Below are 14,076 nucleotides of genomic sequence, written 5' to 3' on the forward strand. Positions count from 1 at the left end.
GAGCAAGTCACCAATGGCACCTGGCGCTGCTATGAGGGGCGGCGCCGCCGCTCGGAATAATACCTTCAACCCCGGTGCGCCTCAAGACATCTCACGACAGTCGCCTACAGTCAATGGCCATTCACCATCCACCAAACCTACATCCGCCGATCACACAACAATGTCGGGCTCTTACCAGGATCGCTACGAGCAGGTCAGCTAACTCCCACTCATCTGATATCGAATGTGAACCTCGAATTTTGGGAACGAACGGACTCTAATCTCCCTCTGCAGCTGAAACTCGACCGTGCAAAACAAAGACAAAGAGCTATCAGAGATGGACAGATGGCCGATCCCAATCAGCCCACGTCGCTGAAAAAGGCCATTCGGCCTGTGGGTACTTGCGCGAGCATGTGCCCCGAATTTGAGCGCGTGGAGCGTATTGTCCAGAAGATGGTGGATCGCAGCGAGAAGGTATATTGGATCCGCCATTTCTCATATCTAGTTGCGATGCTGACCACCTCCCTCCTAGCATCTGGATCCTGCGACAAATACCCTGCAGAACATGGAAGCTAAGATGCTGAAGCGGTTTCGACGTTCGGCGGCGGGCTACGACGAGCAACTCCCTTCTGATATTCGGACACCAAAGGCACTTTTACAATCGACGAACTACCTGATCCGGTATGTCGTCGGTGGGAACGAGACTCTCGGCATTGTACACAAATTTGTCTGGGATCGAACACGCTCCATCCGCAATGATTTCTCCGTTCAGCAAGTCACCCACGAAGCCGATGTTAAGGTCGCGGTGCTGTGCTTGGAGAGAATTGCTCGCTTCCACATCCTCTCGCTCCATCTACTTTCTAGCCCCGCGAACGAGGAGCAATTTGATCGCCACCAGGAACGCGAACAGCTCAACAACACCATGCTGTCGCTGATGTACTACTACGATGACAACCGTGGGCGTGTTCACTTCCCTAACGAGGAGGAGTTCCGCGCTTATTACATCATCTTCTCCATTCATGACCAACGACCTGACCTCGAAGCTCGCGTTCAAAAGTGGCCAGCAGTACTGCTCAACTCTCCTCGCGTCCAGGTAGCGTTGGAGTTGTATGCAGCGGCGTGCAATACGTGGGAATACCAGGGCACATTGGATGCAAGACGACCAAATGCCATTGCACAGGGCTTCTACACCCGCTTCTTCCACATCATCGACTCGCCCAGCGTGTCATACCTGATGGCATGTGTGGCGGAAATCTACTTTAATCATCTCCGACAAACTACGATCCGTGCCATTTGGAAAGCCTATTGCCGAGCTCCAGTGTCACAACAGCACAAGAATGAGGAGTGGACGGTGGAGCAGTTGACCAAGGTTCTATATCTTGACGACGACGAGCAGACGATCAAGTTCTGTGAAGACCAGGATCTACAGTTCGCCGAGAATGCCAATGGCGACATGTATCTCAACTGGGGTAACCGCCCAGTTGACTCTGTCGGTAAGTCCTCTTAAACATTACGACTCGCGCTGAGATCTATTACTTTCGCCCTTTCGTCCGATACGCCATCCCCTTTGCCCCGTCTAACTCCCCCATCTCTTAGGCTTCTCGCCGTCTTCTGAGCATGCTTTCTCGGAGACCTACGTTGAGTCAAAGCGTGCCGGTCGAAACTTGGTGGCCGTTATTCTCGGAATGTCTGTCCGAGAGGCTGCAGCTATGGGCATGATCGATGAGTCCGAAGTGCCCGAGCGCATGCAAGAATCCCCCATGCAAGCTTCTACTCCCATCGAAAACACTCTCTTCGTCAGCGACAAGGAAAACACGACTCCCGCTCCCACAGTGGAGATTGTCCCCACATCTCTAGACAGTGATGTATCACTCTCTGCTTCGCCCACGAAGAACGCCTTCAACCCCTTTCAACAACAGAAGCCAACGCCATCGCCATCCCCATCGCCTTTTGCGATTCCGACCCAGTCTCCTCAGCCTGCAGCACCGGAATTGGCAACCCAACCTCCAAACCCCTTCTCCTCCATGTTCTCCGGCACGCCAAGCAAGCCGGTGGAGTCGGCCCCGGTAAACCCATTCGCTCCTAAGCCTGTGTCTTCGCCTTCGCCTTTTGCTTTCCCGAAGCCAGCCGAGGCGACTCAGCCGGCGGCCGTATCGACAGCTCCTTCTATCGAATTCCCCAAGCCCGCAGCGACAGAAGTCGCTCAAGAGGGAACTCCTCCAATTCCTTCTCCCTTCTCCTTCCCCAAGCCTGCTGAAACGGGTGTGAAAGCTGGCACTCCCCCAGCTACCTCTCCCTTTACTTTCCCTAAACCGACTGCAACAACTGAAAAGAAGACCACGCCAGCAGCCTCACCCAACCCATTCGCTGCCTCTTTGTCTAATTTTGCGCCCCCGAAACCGTTCGAATCCGCCGAAGAAGCTGCTCCTTCCGGAATTGGGAAATCCCCATTCCCTACACCAGGGGCCAATGTAACAACCTCAAAAGCACCGGAGGTTTCGACCACTGCGCCATCACTTTTCAAGCCAGCCTTCCCTCAGCCTTCTACAAGCACTACTCCTTTCCCATCCACTTCATCGCCTTTCACATTCCCATCAACTACACCTCCAGTATCTGAAACTCCACCCACTGTTACGGAGGCTAGCTCGATCCAGGAAACCTCCACTTTCTTCGAGTCGGCTAAGCCATCCCCGTTCAGTGGATTCCCGCAGAAGTCCCTGTTCCAACCTCCAGAGGCACCTGCAGCCGAGGAGAAAAAGATCGAGGATGCCAAGGAGACATCCGTTCCTGTCTCCCAACCCAGCCAGCTCCCAACCACAGCGCCAAGTGCAACCCCAAAGCTTTTTGGTTCCACGGCAGGGCCCTCTGTCTTCTCTACGCTCCAGAATCAGAAGCCGTTGTTCCCTGCTCCAAGCTCCCTCGCAAGTCAGGATGCTGTGGCCGAGCCTTCCCCGATCCAAGGAAAGGAGTCGGTGTTTGCAAAGCCCGCAAAACCCAGGAAAGATGAAGCTGTCTTGCAAAAATTGCCACCGATAAAGGTTGCTGCAAAGAGTCCAGAACCGGTAGAGCCCGCTCTAACCGTTTCGCAGCTGGAGCAATCGAGATCCTCTCTCAGCTCAACTCAAAGCTCTGTCGACTCTGAGTCTCTCCAATGGCGAGCCCCTCAGACAGAAGAGGAGGAAGCCGCCCTGTTCAAGCGAATCATGAGGCGCGCTGAAGACAAGGCACAACGCAAGGAGGATAAGCTCAAGCGGAAGCGGGTTCGAGAAGAACAGGCCCTGGAAGATTCAACGCGTGAAGAACGTCTGAAAGTATCGAAGGTGTCAACCCCTGAAGAGTCACCTCCCCCGGCCAAGAAGTTCTCCCTTGCCGACTCGTCCATCAAAGCTCTGCCAACCCTGCCATGCCTAGAGAAGGCCAAGGCTCTTCTCGAGAAAAAGTCGGCTACTGCGGCAGATACTGAGACCGAGACCAGGAAGAAACGCCAACGCGAGATCGACGAGGACGAAATGCTCCTCAATTCTGCCCGCATCGTGGCCGAGCAGCTGCGTACTGGGCCTAAACTCTTCGACGATGTGTCTCCGCAAACTCTAGCTGAGCACAACGCATACCATGCGTACTGGGAAGAACGGGGCAAGCGCGCCCGCTCCTACAGCAACAGCATCAGCCCTTCCATCACGCCCTATGCGCAGAGTGCATCACCGCCACAGTTCCCACGCCATTCCTACGAGGTTGCGTACGCGCCCGATACCCCTCAGGGTCTGGGCCGGACGATGTCTCGTACCGAGTATCGCATCCGGATGACGGGTGGACATGGGTTGGCGTACAAGCCGCTGGACTTCTCACGATCCAACAGTCGAGGGAAAGACAAACTTCAGGACAACGAAAAGGACAAGGGCAAGAGCCGCTTTGCAATGAGTGGTTAGGAGTGGCAGGTATGAAGTTATTTGCATACAGTATGACATTTGCATAGTCTATTATGGGCGTTTCAGGATGAACTTATTTGATTTTACGATCGTGGCTACGGACATTGCATGGTGTTCGGGCGGGTCGAGAGTACATACCCGATATTCTTTTATTGTTATCCATTATTTACACTAGCCCGATATGTGATACCTTTTCACGGAGATAATGCACACTATTCTTCTTTCAATTTCTCGTGCCCATGGCTAAATTTAAATAATGACTTGAACCTGGTGTCTCAGGAACAGACTTTCCTTGGTTGGATGTGGAGACATTGGCATCCTCAGGCACCAACCACATCTCCATCAGGCCCGCATCCACGTATCGCCCTTCACTTCTCCATCTCCAGGCTATCCTCAGTATCGCGTATTTCAAATTTCTACGTGATCAATCAAACTAATGATCATTCAGAGATCTAAATTTCAAACATAAGAGCCACAAACCCTCGACAATCGACATCATTCTGGAACCCACAGCTGCCTCTGTCCGGCTTGGCCTGAGGACACTAGCCTTTCGGTCGAGCACAGGGTCCAACGCGTTATCCAGTGCTCAAATATTCGATCGGTGTCACATACGATTGAAATCAAACCAGAAACAGCCTCTGGGCTTCTCAAGAAGCTTCTCAAGCTCTCGTCTGCTGGGGATGAGAATCGCAACCCTGCAATTTGCCCCGAAGCTGGGTGATGTCGAGGGGAACATCAACAGGGCCAATGAACTGCTGAAGAGGGGCAAACATGTCTCCATTGATGGACAGACCCGCGGAATCGGGATTGGAATCGATCTTTTACGTCCTGATATCCTGGTATTGCCGGAGCTAGCTTTGACCGGTACGTACCTGTACTCCTTACGCATGCTTGGAACTCTCATTCCGTCTTTGCCCAGTCGACTCAAAAATGCATGACTTGCTGACAGCCATCTCCAGGGTACAACTTCCCTTCCAAGGAAGCAATCAAGCCATATCTAGAGTCTGCCGGGGCAGGCCCCAGCGCAACATGGGCGCGCGACACAGCCAAAAGCCTGCATTGCAAGGTCTGCATTGGATATCCAGAGATTGAGCACAGTGACGACGAGGCAGAACCCAAGTACTACAACTCGCTCCTCGTGGTTGATAAAACCGGTGCGGTGATCCACAACTACCGCAAGAGTTTCTTGTATTTCACCGACGAAACATGGGCTGCGGAAGGCAGCGTGGAGCTAGGATTCCGCAAGCTTGCATTTACACCGTGCGACGAGCCCGAGAGCAAGTCCAAGTCCACTACCATACCCACAGCAAGCCCAGTCCAGCAAGAAGTACCCACCTCATTTGGTATCTGCATGGACATCAACCCCTATAAATTCGAAGCACCATACACAGCCTACGAATTCGCCAACCGCGTGCTAGACTCCGGCTCACAGCTAGTCATTCTGTCAATGGCCTGGCTAACACTAATGGGCAAAGAAGACATTGCCGCGCTGAATGGCAAACCCGATATGGACACGTTCAGCTACTGGTTAAACCGGTTTATGCCCCTACTGGAGAAGAAGCTGCGGCACGAGGGGGATATCGACCGCCACACCGACAGCCCCGGCGCATCGAGCGAGCCCGGCACCAAGAGGACCGTGATTATCTTTGCCAATCGCGCCGGGGAGGAGCCGGCGGCAGATGATACCAAGTCAGCGGCGCGGTATGCGGGGACGAGTGCCGTCATTGCTGTGACGCAGCGGGCTCGGATGGTGGCATCGGGGTCGGGGTCGGGGTCACGGGTAGAGGGTGGGATCGACGGTGGAGAGGAGGGTGAGGGTGAGTGTGCTGTGGAGGCGAAGATCGCCTGCTGGGATCTTTTGGGGGCGGGGGAGGAAGGGATTTGTTTTGCGGATACTACGGCAGAGCCGAAAATGGTGTTTGGATTGAGGAGGAGAGGGGGGAGTGAGGAGAGTTCTGGAGAGGAGTCTGAGGGATCGGGATAGAATGTGAGACATCTTGGGACAGATCCTGTTTGATGTTTGGTGCGAGGCGGCGAGGTTAGCAAACGTACATTATGTTAGCAGGTAAAGATGGCTTGTTCTGTCAAGCTCTGGGTTTTGGTAGTGGACTGAGAAGGGTTGCCTGCTTTGCCTTGGAGAGCGTCCGCCGTGTTTGGGGGGTATAATGATTAGGAAAGAGTATTGATACCTCGATCTGATAGACATCTACGCTCATAAAATACCTACATCTTTTCTATCCAGTATATACTGAACATTCTATCTTAGGCCTTGTATACTCCTATATTGCTATACTTCTCCATCCAGACTGAATATCTCCGGATTCACCCGCTGATCTCCACCACTCTCCTACTCGCCAGCCCAGGATGATCGGATGGGAGATCGACTTCTGCAGCAACCACCCGGTACACCTTATTTCATGGTCTCATGATCGGGCGATCTGCTCTGCGGCTAGACTCGACCGGATCATCAAGGTGACATAGTTTGACAGAGTACGGAGGATTAGAAGTAAGAGGGGCCGGGCGGGTGCAACCCTCGGGCAGCAGGAGAATTACAGATGATGGAGGGTGGTCGAGGAGGGGTGTGTAGGTGTAAGAGTTTCTAGTGTGGGGAGGATCCCACATGTGATGCCTTCTGTTAGACTACTACTACTGTATGTAGTAACAATGTCAATCATGCAAGATTAAGTCTAGACGGTGCAGGACGGAAGATGGCATGCATTCCCCCGCGTTGCCTAATGACGGCGTTTCGAGGATTGTTTGGGAGTGGACTAGTATTGCTTGCTTTGCCAGAGCATCCATTATTATAGCGCTAGTAAGTAGTACGAAGTATAGAAAGGCAGAGATGATTCACCAGTCCACGGACTTGTAGAATTGATACTCTGCCATTCGCAGGGAATCAGGCCGATCGGTGGCCCGTGCGGGGCTGGGCTGGGTGATCAGCACGTGATTTGATGCCTGTGGACCAATCAGCAGGGAGAATGGCAGTGTGTGCGAGGGGGCACGGGATCCCAGCACCTGACTAGAAGCAGATGAAAGTACGCAGGTGTTGGAGGGCGATAAGGGTGAAGTTGAATCAGGACTTGAATGTTTGATTTTAGAAGAGAATGGAGTTTCCGAACATAATATTAGTAGATTATTCGAATACAGTCCGGAATCTTTTATCTTTTGACATGCATGCATTCCCGTTATGCTGCTGACATAAGGAGGTAGCATGCGGTCAGGTGATCCTCATCATCATTCTGCACTCTTGGTCGCTGTGGCCTCCCCCACTCCTCGCGCACCTCCTCCTCTTCCACGTGAGCAGTCCCTCTCGACTCGGTCGCTCCAACATCCCTAAAGAACATCCCTTTTTCCATGTAAAATCGCCTGATTTTGTTTCATGGTCGATCGGATTTGATTCTATACAATCCACGCACTCAAGCTTCTTTCCCCCTCTATTTTGGGGTCTCATTTCGTTTTGCGAGTTTCGACATCACGAAACAACGTGACTTTCGGTCTGTTATTGTCCGTGGCAGGTGACTTCCTGTCAGGTGATAGATAGGATCATCCAAGGTAACAACTCCCATCGGCCCTTGCTATCCCCTCCCCGCTGCATGGCTTCACGATGTGCGCTTTCCTTGTCGCGCGCTCTGCTCCCCAGCCCGCTCTACCTAATGCCATCGCCCCTTCCCTGCCGAACTGGCGATCGCCTCCTCGACGTGTGTGTCGACGGTCGCAAGCAGCCATGACGCGTCTCTGAGGTCGTCACAATGTCGTCGGCGGGACAGTCCTTGCCAGTCTCAGACTTCCAAAATGAAGCTTGATCGCGTCGCTGCCGTTGCTTGAGAAGCCTCCAACCGCGGTGCACTGAGATGGAACCTGTCCCGCCCGTGAGGGGGGGGCAATGCCTTTCGGGCGCGTCGGCTTTACGCGTTTTCGCTGTTTACTCCGAGGCAGGCCATTGATCCTACCGAGGAGGGTTGCAACCTGTCATTCGTGCACTAACCTTGCATCTCACACACTTTTTCCTCTTGCAATATACACTTTTGCCATAGGCGCTTTTTCGCTGGCTCACCCTTCGATGACTAACCTTCTCGCTGCTTAGGACTCTTCACTCTAGACCATGTCCGATCCCACCATGAACAGCCCAGACGGAGCCGGCGGCAAGCGCAAGCGCGAGGGTTCTGATGATCTTGGTCACGACGCACAGCGTCTGAATCGCTCGTCACACGGCAGCAACGGCAGCATGCCGGACAACCAGCACAACTTCGGCCACTCGATTGGCTACGACCACGGCCTTGGTAACGCAGGGTCCGAGTTGAACATCGACCAGCAAATTCTCCAGCACGTTGGCCCACAGAATGGACTTTCTGATGACAACGCTCTCACAGCCAATGCTAAAGCGGCGCTGGCCGCACATGCACCCCAGCACAAGTATCCTCCACCCCCGGATGCTGCCGCATTTGATGCGAACAATCTCACCCAGGGCCTGAACTTTGGCGATGATATGGGCCAGGGACCTATTCCTGGACCCCACAACCACAACTCTACTGCTGCCGCGGTGTATGCTGCCCGTGAGGCGCAAAGTATGAACCAGAAGCCCACTGTCGGTTCTCCCGAGTGGCACCAGATTCGGAAGAACAATCACAAAGAAGGTATTTCTCTCTCCCTTGCATAAGATTCCCTATTCCCCCATCTTGCTAACATCATTTTTAGTCGAGCGACGACGACGTGAAGCTATCAACGAGGGAATCAACCAGATCGCCCGCCTCGTACCAAACTGTGACAAGAATAAGGGTGCTATCTTGCAACGGGCCATCGAATATATTTGCCAGCTCCAAGAAGAGAAGAAGAACATCGATGAGCGGTTCGAGCAACACAGCCTCACTGCCAATCACGCCATCAACGAGATCAGTGCCTCCAACCAGAAGTTGAAGCAAGAGGTCAGCCGGCGCAATGCAATCGCAGCCAAGTGGCTTCAGCGCTGCCGCGATGCTGGCCTCGAGTTCGACGACTACGAAGAGGCCAAAGAACTCGATACCCTCGACGGGTTGGAGTGAGAGCGCCAACTCGGTCGGCTGGTTTAGGTTTCTCGTTCGTATGTGATGTGCTACGATCGTCTCGCTGCGTTTTTCGGTGGTTAAGATTTTGAACATACCCTCATTTCCGTTCTTCGATCTGGTTGTTCTGGGATCAGATTTTCTTTTTTTTTTTTCTTTCTAGCTTTCCTCGTTTTTCCCTGTGGAGTCAACCTTGACATGGCGGCTCTGCGATGTTACATCCCTTATTTTGACTTGTCTTACAGGCCATTCGGCTACAGTCTATTATTTCTGGCCGGCCTCCGCGGTAGTCGCGCAAGGTTTTTCTGCGCTGTGGCTTTGGCTTGGAGTGGCGTACTTCTGTTTTTGGACTTTAACTCTTGCCACCCACCTCCCCCTTCTCTGGTGTATGTTATCGCGCTTTTGTATCACGTTATTCTTTCATCGTTAATGGTTGAACCGGCGAATTTTATGGATTGGGTTGGGTTTGATGCCACGGTGCAGTGGGTACAATGCAAGTTTTTCTTTATTCTATATTCCTTCGTCAATCTATGTACGATTATCAGTATGCACGATGTGTAAGCGAGCAGTCTCTAGGTAGAGTGAAGGAAATTCCCGTCCAATTGTAGGTAGATTGTGACAATGCTATTTGACAGGTGGCTTTGTTTGGTGTGATTGCCCTCCAGAACCACGCCAGCTTCTTTAAAACCCCACTGATGTCCTGCTACCTCTCATCCTCTTCCACCTCCCACTTCTTCCATCAAATATATCATGATTCCTCCTCTCTCACTTCACCATGCCCGGCGCAATATACCCTCCCCCGGATTCCAATATACGCACCCTTGACGATGGACACCCAGGTCTACAAAAGATCCGGAAACCCTTAGGTGGCTGTGGGAAGATAGACAGAACACTCCTATAGCGAGAGAGAGGTAACGATGCCCAATTTTCTCACTGGCTTTCTTGGCAACACTCTGCTCCTGACTAGCCTGTTCTAACCGACTTCTGATAACAGTGTATACCTACCAGATCTCTACAACGCCGCCAGAAGCAGCGCAGCCAAGACCAGCCCAGTCGGTCAACTTGGACAGACTCAAGCCGTGAACATGATCCTCCAGGCCTGGCAAATTCCTGCACACGAGAACAGGAGGTACATCTGCGCCTGTCTTCGTGACAGCAGAGGATGCGTTCCTCAAGTGCAGAACCTACAAAAGAGGCTGGCTGGTGTGCGGTTCCTCATTTGACATGAAGATGATGCTTCGTTTCCCTGACCCCTTGGACCCTTCTTTGCTTATGACAATGTCTCCGGTGATATCCTGTGCAAAGATCACTTCATCTCACACCTTAATTCATTGAGAAAGGTATGTGAAGCTGGCATATACCGAGTTCACTTTATTGACCCTTGTTGGACAAATAGGAACCTCGTCGAGCTTGGAAGCGCACCTTTCGCAGGAAGTGAAGTGATGAGCAGAAATTGCCATACTGCCTTGAGAGGAGTTCGACTGCCAAGAGCTATTCGGTACGGAAAAGAAGGCAACGGCGCCGGCTAGAAGTGCACATAACAAGGACAGGATTCCCTGCCCCGACGCAGAAAATGATAGCTGTCCGGTTACCTTTACTACGGTAGGCCATGCGAAAAGCCACAAAGCCTCGTCGCAGATCCTGTCACCATTATAATACACTGACTGCGCAAGCCGAGACCGAGTGGAACTCCAAGATTGTGGTTGGAATTACCACGTCGTACCTGATTCATATCCTCTCTGGCAATCTGGGGGCAAATAATTAACAGCTGCGTCGATAAATGAAACGACAGGCAAAACGTTCTGGCTGAAAGGCCAAGTATTCTTTAATCATTGGTGAGAAAATGCCAAACCACACAATCAACAATCGACAAAGCCGCAGGTTTATCATATTGGCGGCCCTCCATATGGAGTTCTCTTTTCCTCAACCATAATATCCGCAATACAGATACATATACGCCTGTAGCAGAACGCACGAACAAGCGGTCACACCCAAAGACAGAACCGCGCGAATGAAATTACTGTGTGTTTTGCTGCACTCAATCTATGTCACGCCACCAAAGCTTTATGAGAGCTCGTGACAGACCTCTTGTGGAACTGCTCTACCTCTACTTGCGAAATTCTACCAGTCGGTGGATGGGCTATGCTAGCTCGTTACAATGCGCAGCTCCCTCTGTGTCTTGCGAGTGTGCGAGTGCACTTCCTACTTTCACTTCCAGCGTCACATCTGTATGGAGCACTGCCGCGGTCCAAATTCAGTTTCAGCGCCATCAAAAGTAGTCGAAAAGTTACTGGGAGGAGCGGCTCTCCCACGGTGGATGGATATCTACGATGTGCTCATAACGATGGCATCATTTTTCTCTGGACTGAGAATGAACTTCTGTCCTTGTGAGAGCTGCTGTGATTGGCTGCTCTTATCATTTTCTTGCTCTCTTTCTGGAAAAATCTTTCAACTTCCGCTCACCACTTGATATTCCGAAATAAGCTCTTGATGACTCGACTCCTGATCACTCGACCCCTCTAACCTCGATAGACCCTTTGGCATCGAGGGTCTTGTAGGATTCTGACCGGGTGTTTCCTGTCAGATCCAGGCCGGTTTCCGTACCTTTATGCTTAGGCCCTTATACACCTTCTTCTGTGTTCTCCAGATCTCTTGGTCTTCGTCAACTTGCTCTGAATAGACCAGTTGACTCAGTCTTCCCCTTTCCTTTCTCCGCTTCCCGTGCCAGCAGTGCCGTATGCGCTGTCAACTCTATATCAGGTTTGAAATAAACCTTACATTCTGACCTCTGGCTCTGAAGCGAGAGAAGGTGCCGACTTGAATTCAATTTACTTACACCTACACAGCAGGGTGTACTCGACACCTTTTTCAGCTGGCCTGCATTGAGAAATTGTAATGCATGGAAATATCTCGCTACGCAACAGCTAGATATTGACGTCGAGTCCGACTTCTGAAAAACCTAGTTGGGCCAGAAACCCGACTCCGTTCTTCCCTCCAGACGGCCTGGTGTCGATGTGCTGTTCATGGAAATTATATGGAGCACAGCTGCAATGCAACTTTAAGGTTGTGCCTTGTGCGCCTTTTACATTTGCAGCGTCTAGGGGTTTGAAGCAGCTCCCGATAGCGATGAGCTGCCCATGCGAGGTGTGTACTCCAGAGAACGCCAGTGCAACTTGGAAGTAGCCATACACGCGAGAAATAACCAACCTCTATCAGCAGGCTTCAAAATGCGAGTCCCTGGCTAAGTCTGTCCATCACACAAAGCTGAGTATTCGGCTTGTTTGGCCCACTGAACCTACCTAGCTAGGTAGTAACCAGGTTGATTAAGTTAGTTCCCAGGATAGCTCTAATCAACTCGCTACTTTTACGTCTTCAGTTTGGCTTGTACTAGGCTTGGATACTAGTCAATGGTCAAAGTGTTCTGTATCCTTCCATGTTCTATGTTTTACCGACCTATGAGCACTGTATTAGGAAACATGAATCTTGGAAACCGCGAGCTGTCGCTCCTCCTCTCTTATACACTCTGATCAACTCCTTCACACCTCACTATGATAAATCTGTATAGTTTAGAAACTTCAATTCTCTCTATTACTCCAACAACCCCCGTATATACTATACTCCAATGTACATCACATTCACAGGTTCGAAGAAGCAGTAATCTCCGAACCAGACGAGCACCCAACGCTGTTCACCACAACGGTAGCGCCAGACTGGCCCGTAACACGAACATCAACAGTGTCAACGCCGAATCCAGAAGACTGCTCAAAGTAGTTGTAAGAAGTACGGGTAGTGCTTTGCCAGGTGCTACCACCATCAGTGCTAACCTCGAGCTTGGTCACAGGCTCGTTGGCATTGACAACTTGCATCGAGAACCAGTACTGGGAAGTACCCTCCTTGTTCTTCAGCTTCAGGGGGCCGGAGAGGTCGCAGGATGTGTATTCCCAGGTGATGTCGATGATGCCGGCGGAGATGTCGGAGAGCTCGGCGAAGGCGTTCTGGAAGAGATCGAGGTGGCTGGCGGCGCATTCGGGGCATTGGTCGACGATCTGTTTGGTGGTTGTTAGTATATGGATCCGTGGATGGAGTTCAATTGTGACATACCATAGCCTTAATGGTGTTGCCCTTGGGTCCAGTGACGGAAACGCAAGCACCGCACTCGGCAGCATTGTTCCAGGCAGCGCCAGAGAAGGCAGTACCGAAAAGACCGCTGGGCAAGGTGTATCCGGAGAAAGAGCAGGTTCCACCAGCAACGTTGCCGCCGTAGAAGGTAGCTTCACCGGAAGTGGAGCCAGAGGAGGAAGAAGTAGAAGACTTGGTGGAGGTGTTGGAAGACGAAGAAGAGGTGCTGGCAGCAGCTTGGGCTGTGGAAGTAGCAGCCTCCTGGCTGGTGGAAGAAGTAGCAGCCGCAGCAACAGCGTTCTCAGTTGACAGCTCGGCGACGACAGCAACAGTGGCCTGGGTAGGAGCGGCGACGGGGGCCTCGCTAGTCGGCACGGGGGTAGAAGAGGTAGTCGAAGCGGCATCAGCGCCAACAGCAGTGGTAGTGTCGACAGGAGCTGCGGTGTCCACGACAGCCACAGGCGAGGACGTGGAGGTAATCTCTGGAGCAGCCGAAGTAGTGGAAGTCAGGTACACAGTGCTATAGCTAGTATAGACGGACACAGTGTAGCCCTTGGGGCACTGATTGTGCTCATGACGCCCGCCCAAGTGCTTAGCAGAGACAGTAGCAGCAGCACCGAAGAGGACGGCGCCGAGAGAAGCGAGACGTTGGTACTTCATTGTGTAGAATTGGATTTCAGAAGTCCGGCTGAACAAAGTATATCAATGATAAGACAAAAAGTTGTATGTCGCAGCTACTGAAGCAATTGAATGAGAGACTAATAGCACGATTCCCGAGCTAGAAAGAATGGACGTCTGGATATCGAATCCCAGACTTGGAAAAGAATGGCAAGACTGTCGCAGACAGATGAGTGTAAGAAACGAAAGAGAAAACAACGAGAGAAGGGAGAAAGAAGTCAGAAAGGGACAGAACTAATCATCATAAATCATCGTCAATTTAGGCACAATAATAAGCCCACCAATCTAGAACCCCGTTGGAGGGGTCACATAATTTACGTCGGGAGCGACTAAAA

At 51.8% G+C, this 14,076-nt stretch overlaps 5 protein-coding genes across 5 annotated transcripts; 4 read left to right on the plus strand and 1 right to left on the minus strand.

Annotated features, from left to right (window-relative positions):
* Positions 1 to 13: 13 nt before the first annotated feature.
* N7473_003704 (uncharacterized protein) lies at positions 14 to 3,905 on the plus strand (the record flags this gene model as incomplete). The annotated part of the gene is made up of 4 exons (XM_057149644.1): positions 14 to 193; positions 274 to 453; positions 512 to 1,472; positions 1,576 to 3,905. The coding sequence occupies 4 exons, from the start codon at positions 14 to 16 to the stop codon at positions 3,903 to 3,905; spliced, it is 3,651 nt and encodes a 1,216-aa protein (XP_057013298.1).
* Positions 3,906 to 4,585: 680 nt separating this feature from the next.
* On the plus strand, positions 4,586 to 5,889 carry N7473_003705 (putative protein N-terminal asparagine amidohydrolase; the record flags this gene model as incomplete). Its single annotated transcript, XM_057149645.1, has 2 exons — positions 4,586 to 4,769; positions 4,865 to 5,889. 2 exons carry the CDS (start codon positions 4,586 to 4,588, stop codon positions 5,887 to 5,889), a joined length of 1,209 nt encoding a protein of 402 aa, XP_057013299.1.
* Positions 5,890 to 7,227: 1,338 nt separating this feature from the next.
* On the plus strand, positions 7,228 to 9,459 carry N7473_003706 (basic helix-loop-helix domain-containing protein). Its single transcript, XM_057149646.1, has 3 exons — positions 7,228 to 7,457; positions 7,990 to 8,539; positions 8,601 to 9,459. The coding sequence occupies exons 2-3, from the start codon at positions 8,008 to 8,010 to the stop codon at positions 8,942 to 8,944; spliced, it is 876 nt and encodes a 291-aa protein (XP_057013300.1). The 5' UTR covers positions 7,228 to 7,457; positions 7,990 to 8,007; the 3' UTR covers positions 8,945 to 9,459.
* Positions 9,460 to 9,719: 260 nt separating this feature from the next.
* Positions 9,720 to 10,167, plus strand: N7473_003707 (uncharacterized protein; the record flags this gene model as incomplete). Its single annotated transcript, XM_057149647.1, has 2 exons — positions 9,720 to 9,810; positions 9,953 to 10,167. 2 exons carry the CDS (start codon positions 9,720 to 9,722, stop codon positions 10,165 to 10,167), a joined length of 306 nt encoding a protein of 101 aa, XP_057013301.1.
* Positions 10,168 to 12,386: 2,219 nt separating this feature from the next.
* N7473_003708 (putative extracellular cellulase CelA/allergen Asp F7-like) lies at positions 12,387 to 14,059 on the minus strand. Its single transcript, XM_057149648.1, has 2 exons — positions 13,046 to 14,059; positions 12,387 to 12,990 (listed from the first exon to the last, which is right to left on the minus strand). Exons 1-2 carry the CDS (start codon positions 13,721 to 13,723, stop codon positions 12,580 to 12,582), a joined length of 1,089 nt encoding a protein of 362 aa, XP_057013302.1. The 5' UTR covers positions 13,724 to 14,059; the 3' UTR covers positions 12,387 to 12,579.
* Positions 14,060 to 14,076: the final 17 nt, after the last annotated feature.

This window comes from Penicillium subrubescens (assembly GCF_028828155.1).
Source record: "Penicillium subrubescens strain IBT 31985 chromosome Unknown utg000002l_segment0_segment0, whole genome shotgun sequence".
Classification (NCBI taxonomy): domain Eukaryota; kingdom Fungi; phylum Ascomycota; class Eurotiomycetes; order Eurotiales; family Aspergillaceae; genus Penicillium; species Penicillium subrubescens.

Coding starts and splice junctions, on each gene's coding strand:
- N7473_003706 (XM_057149646.1), top strand. CDS start 8,008: ATGTCCGATCCCACCATGAACAGCCCAGACGGAGCCGGCGGCAAGCGC. Junction 8,540..8,600: donor GAAGAACAATCACAAAGAAG/GTATTTCTCTCT, acceptor CATCATTTTTAG/TCGAGCGACGACGACGTGAA.
- N7473_003708 (XM_057149648.1), bottom strand. CDS start 13,723: ATGAAGTACCAACGTCTCGCTTCTCTCGGCGCCGTCCTCTTCGGTGCT. Junction 12,991..13,045: donor GCAACACCATTAAGGCTATG/GTATGTCACAAT, acceptor ACCACCAAACAG/ATCGTCGACCAATGCCCCGA.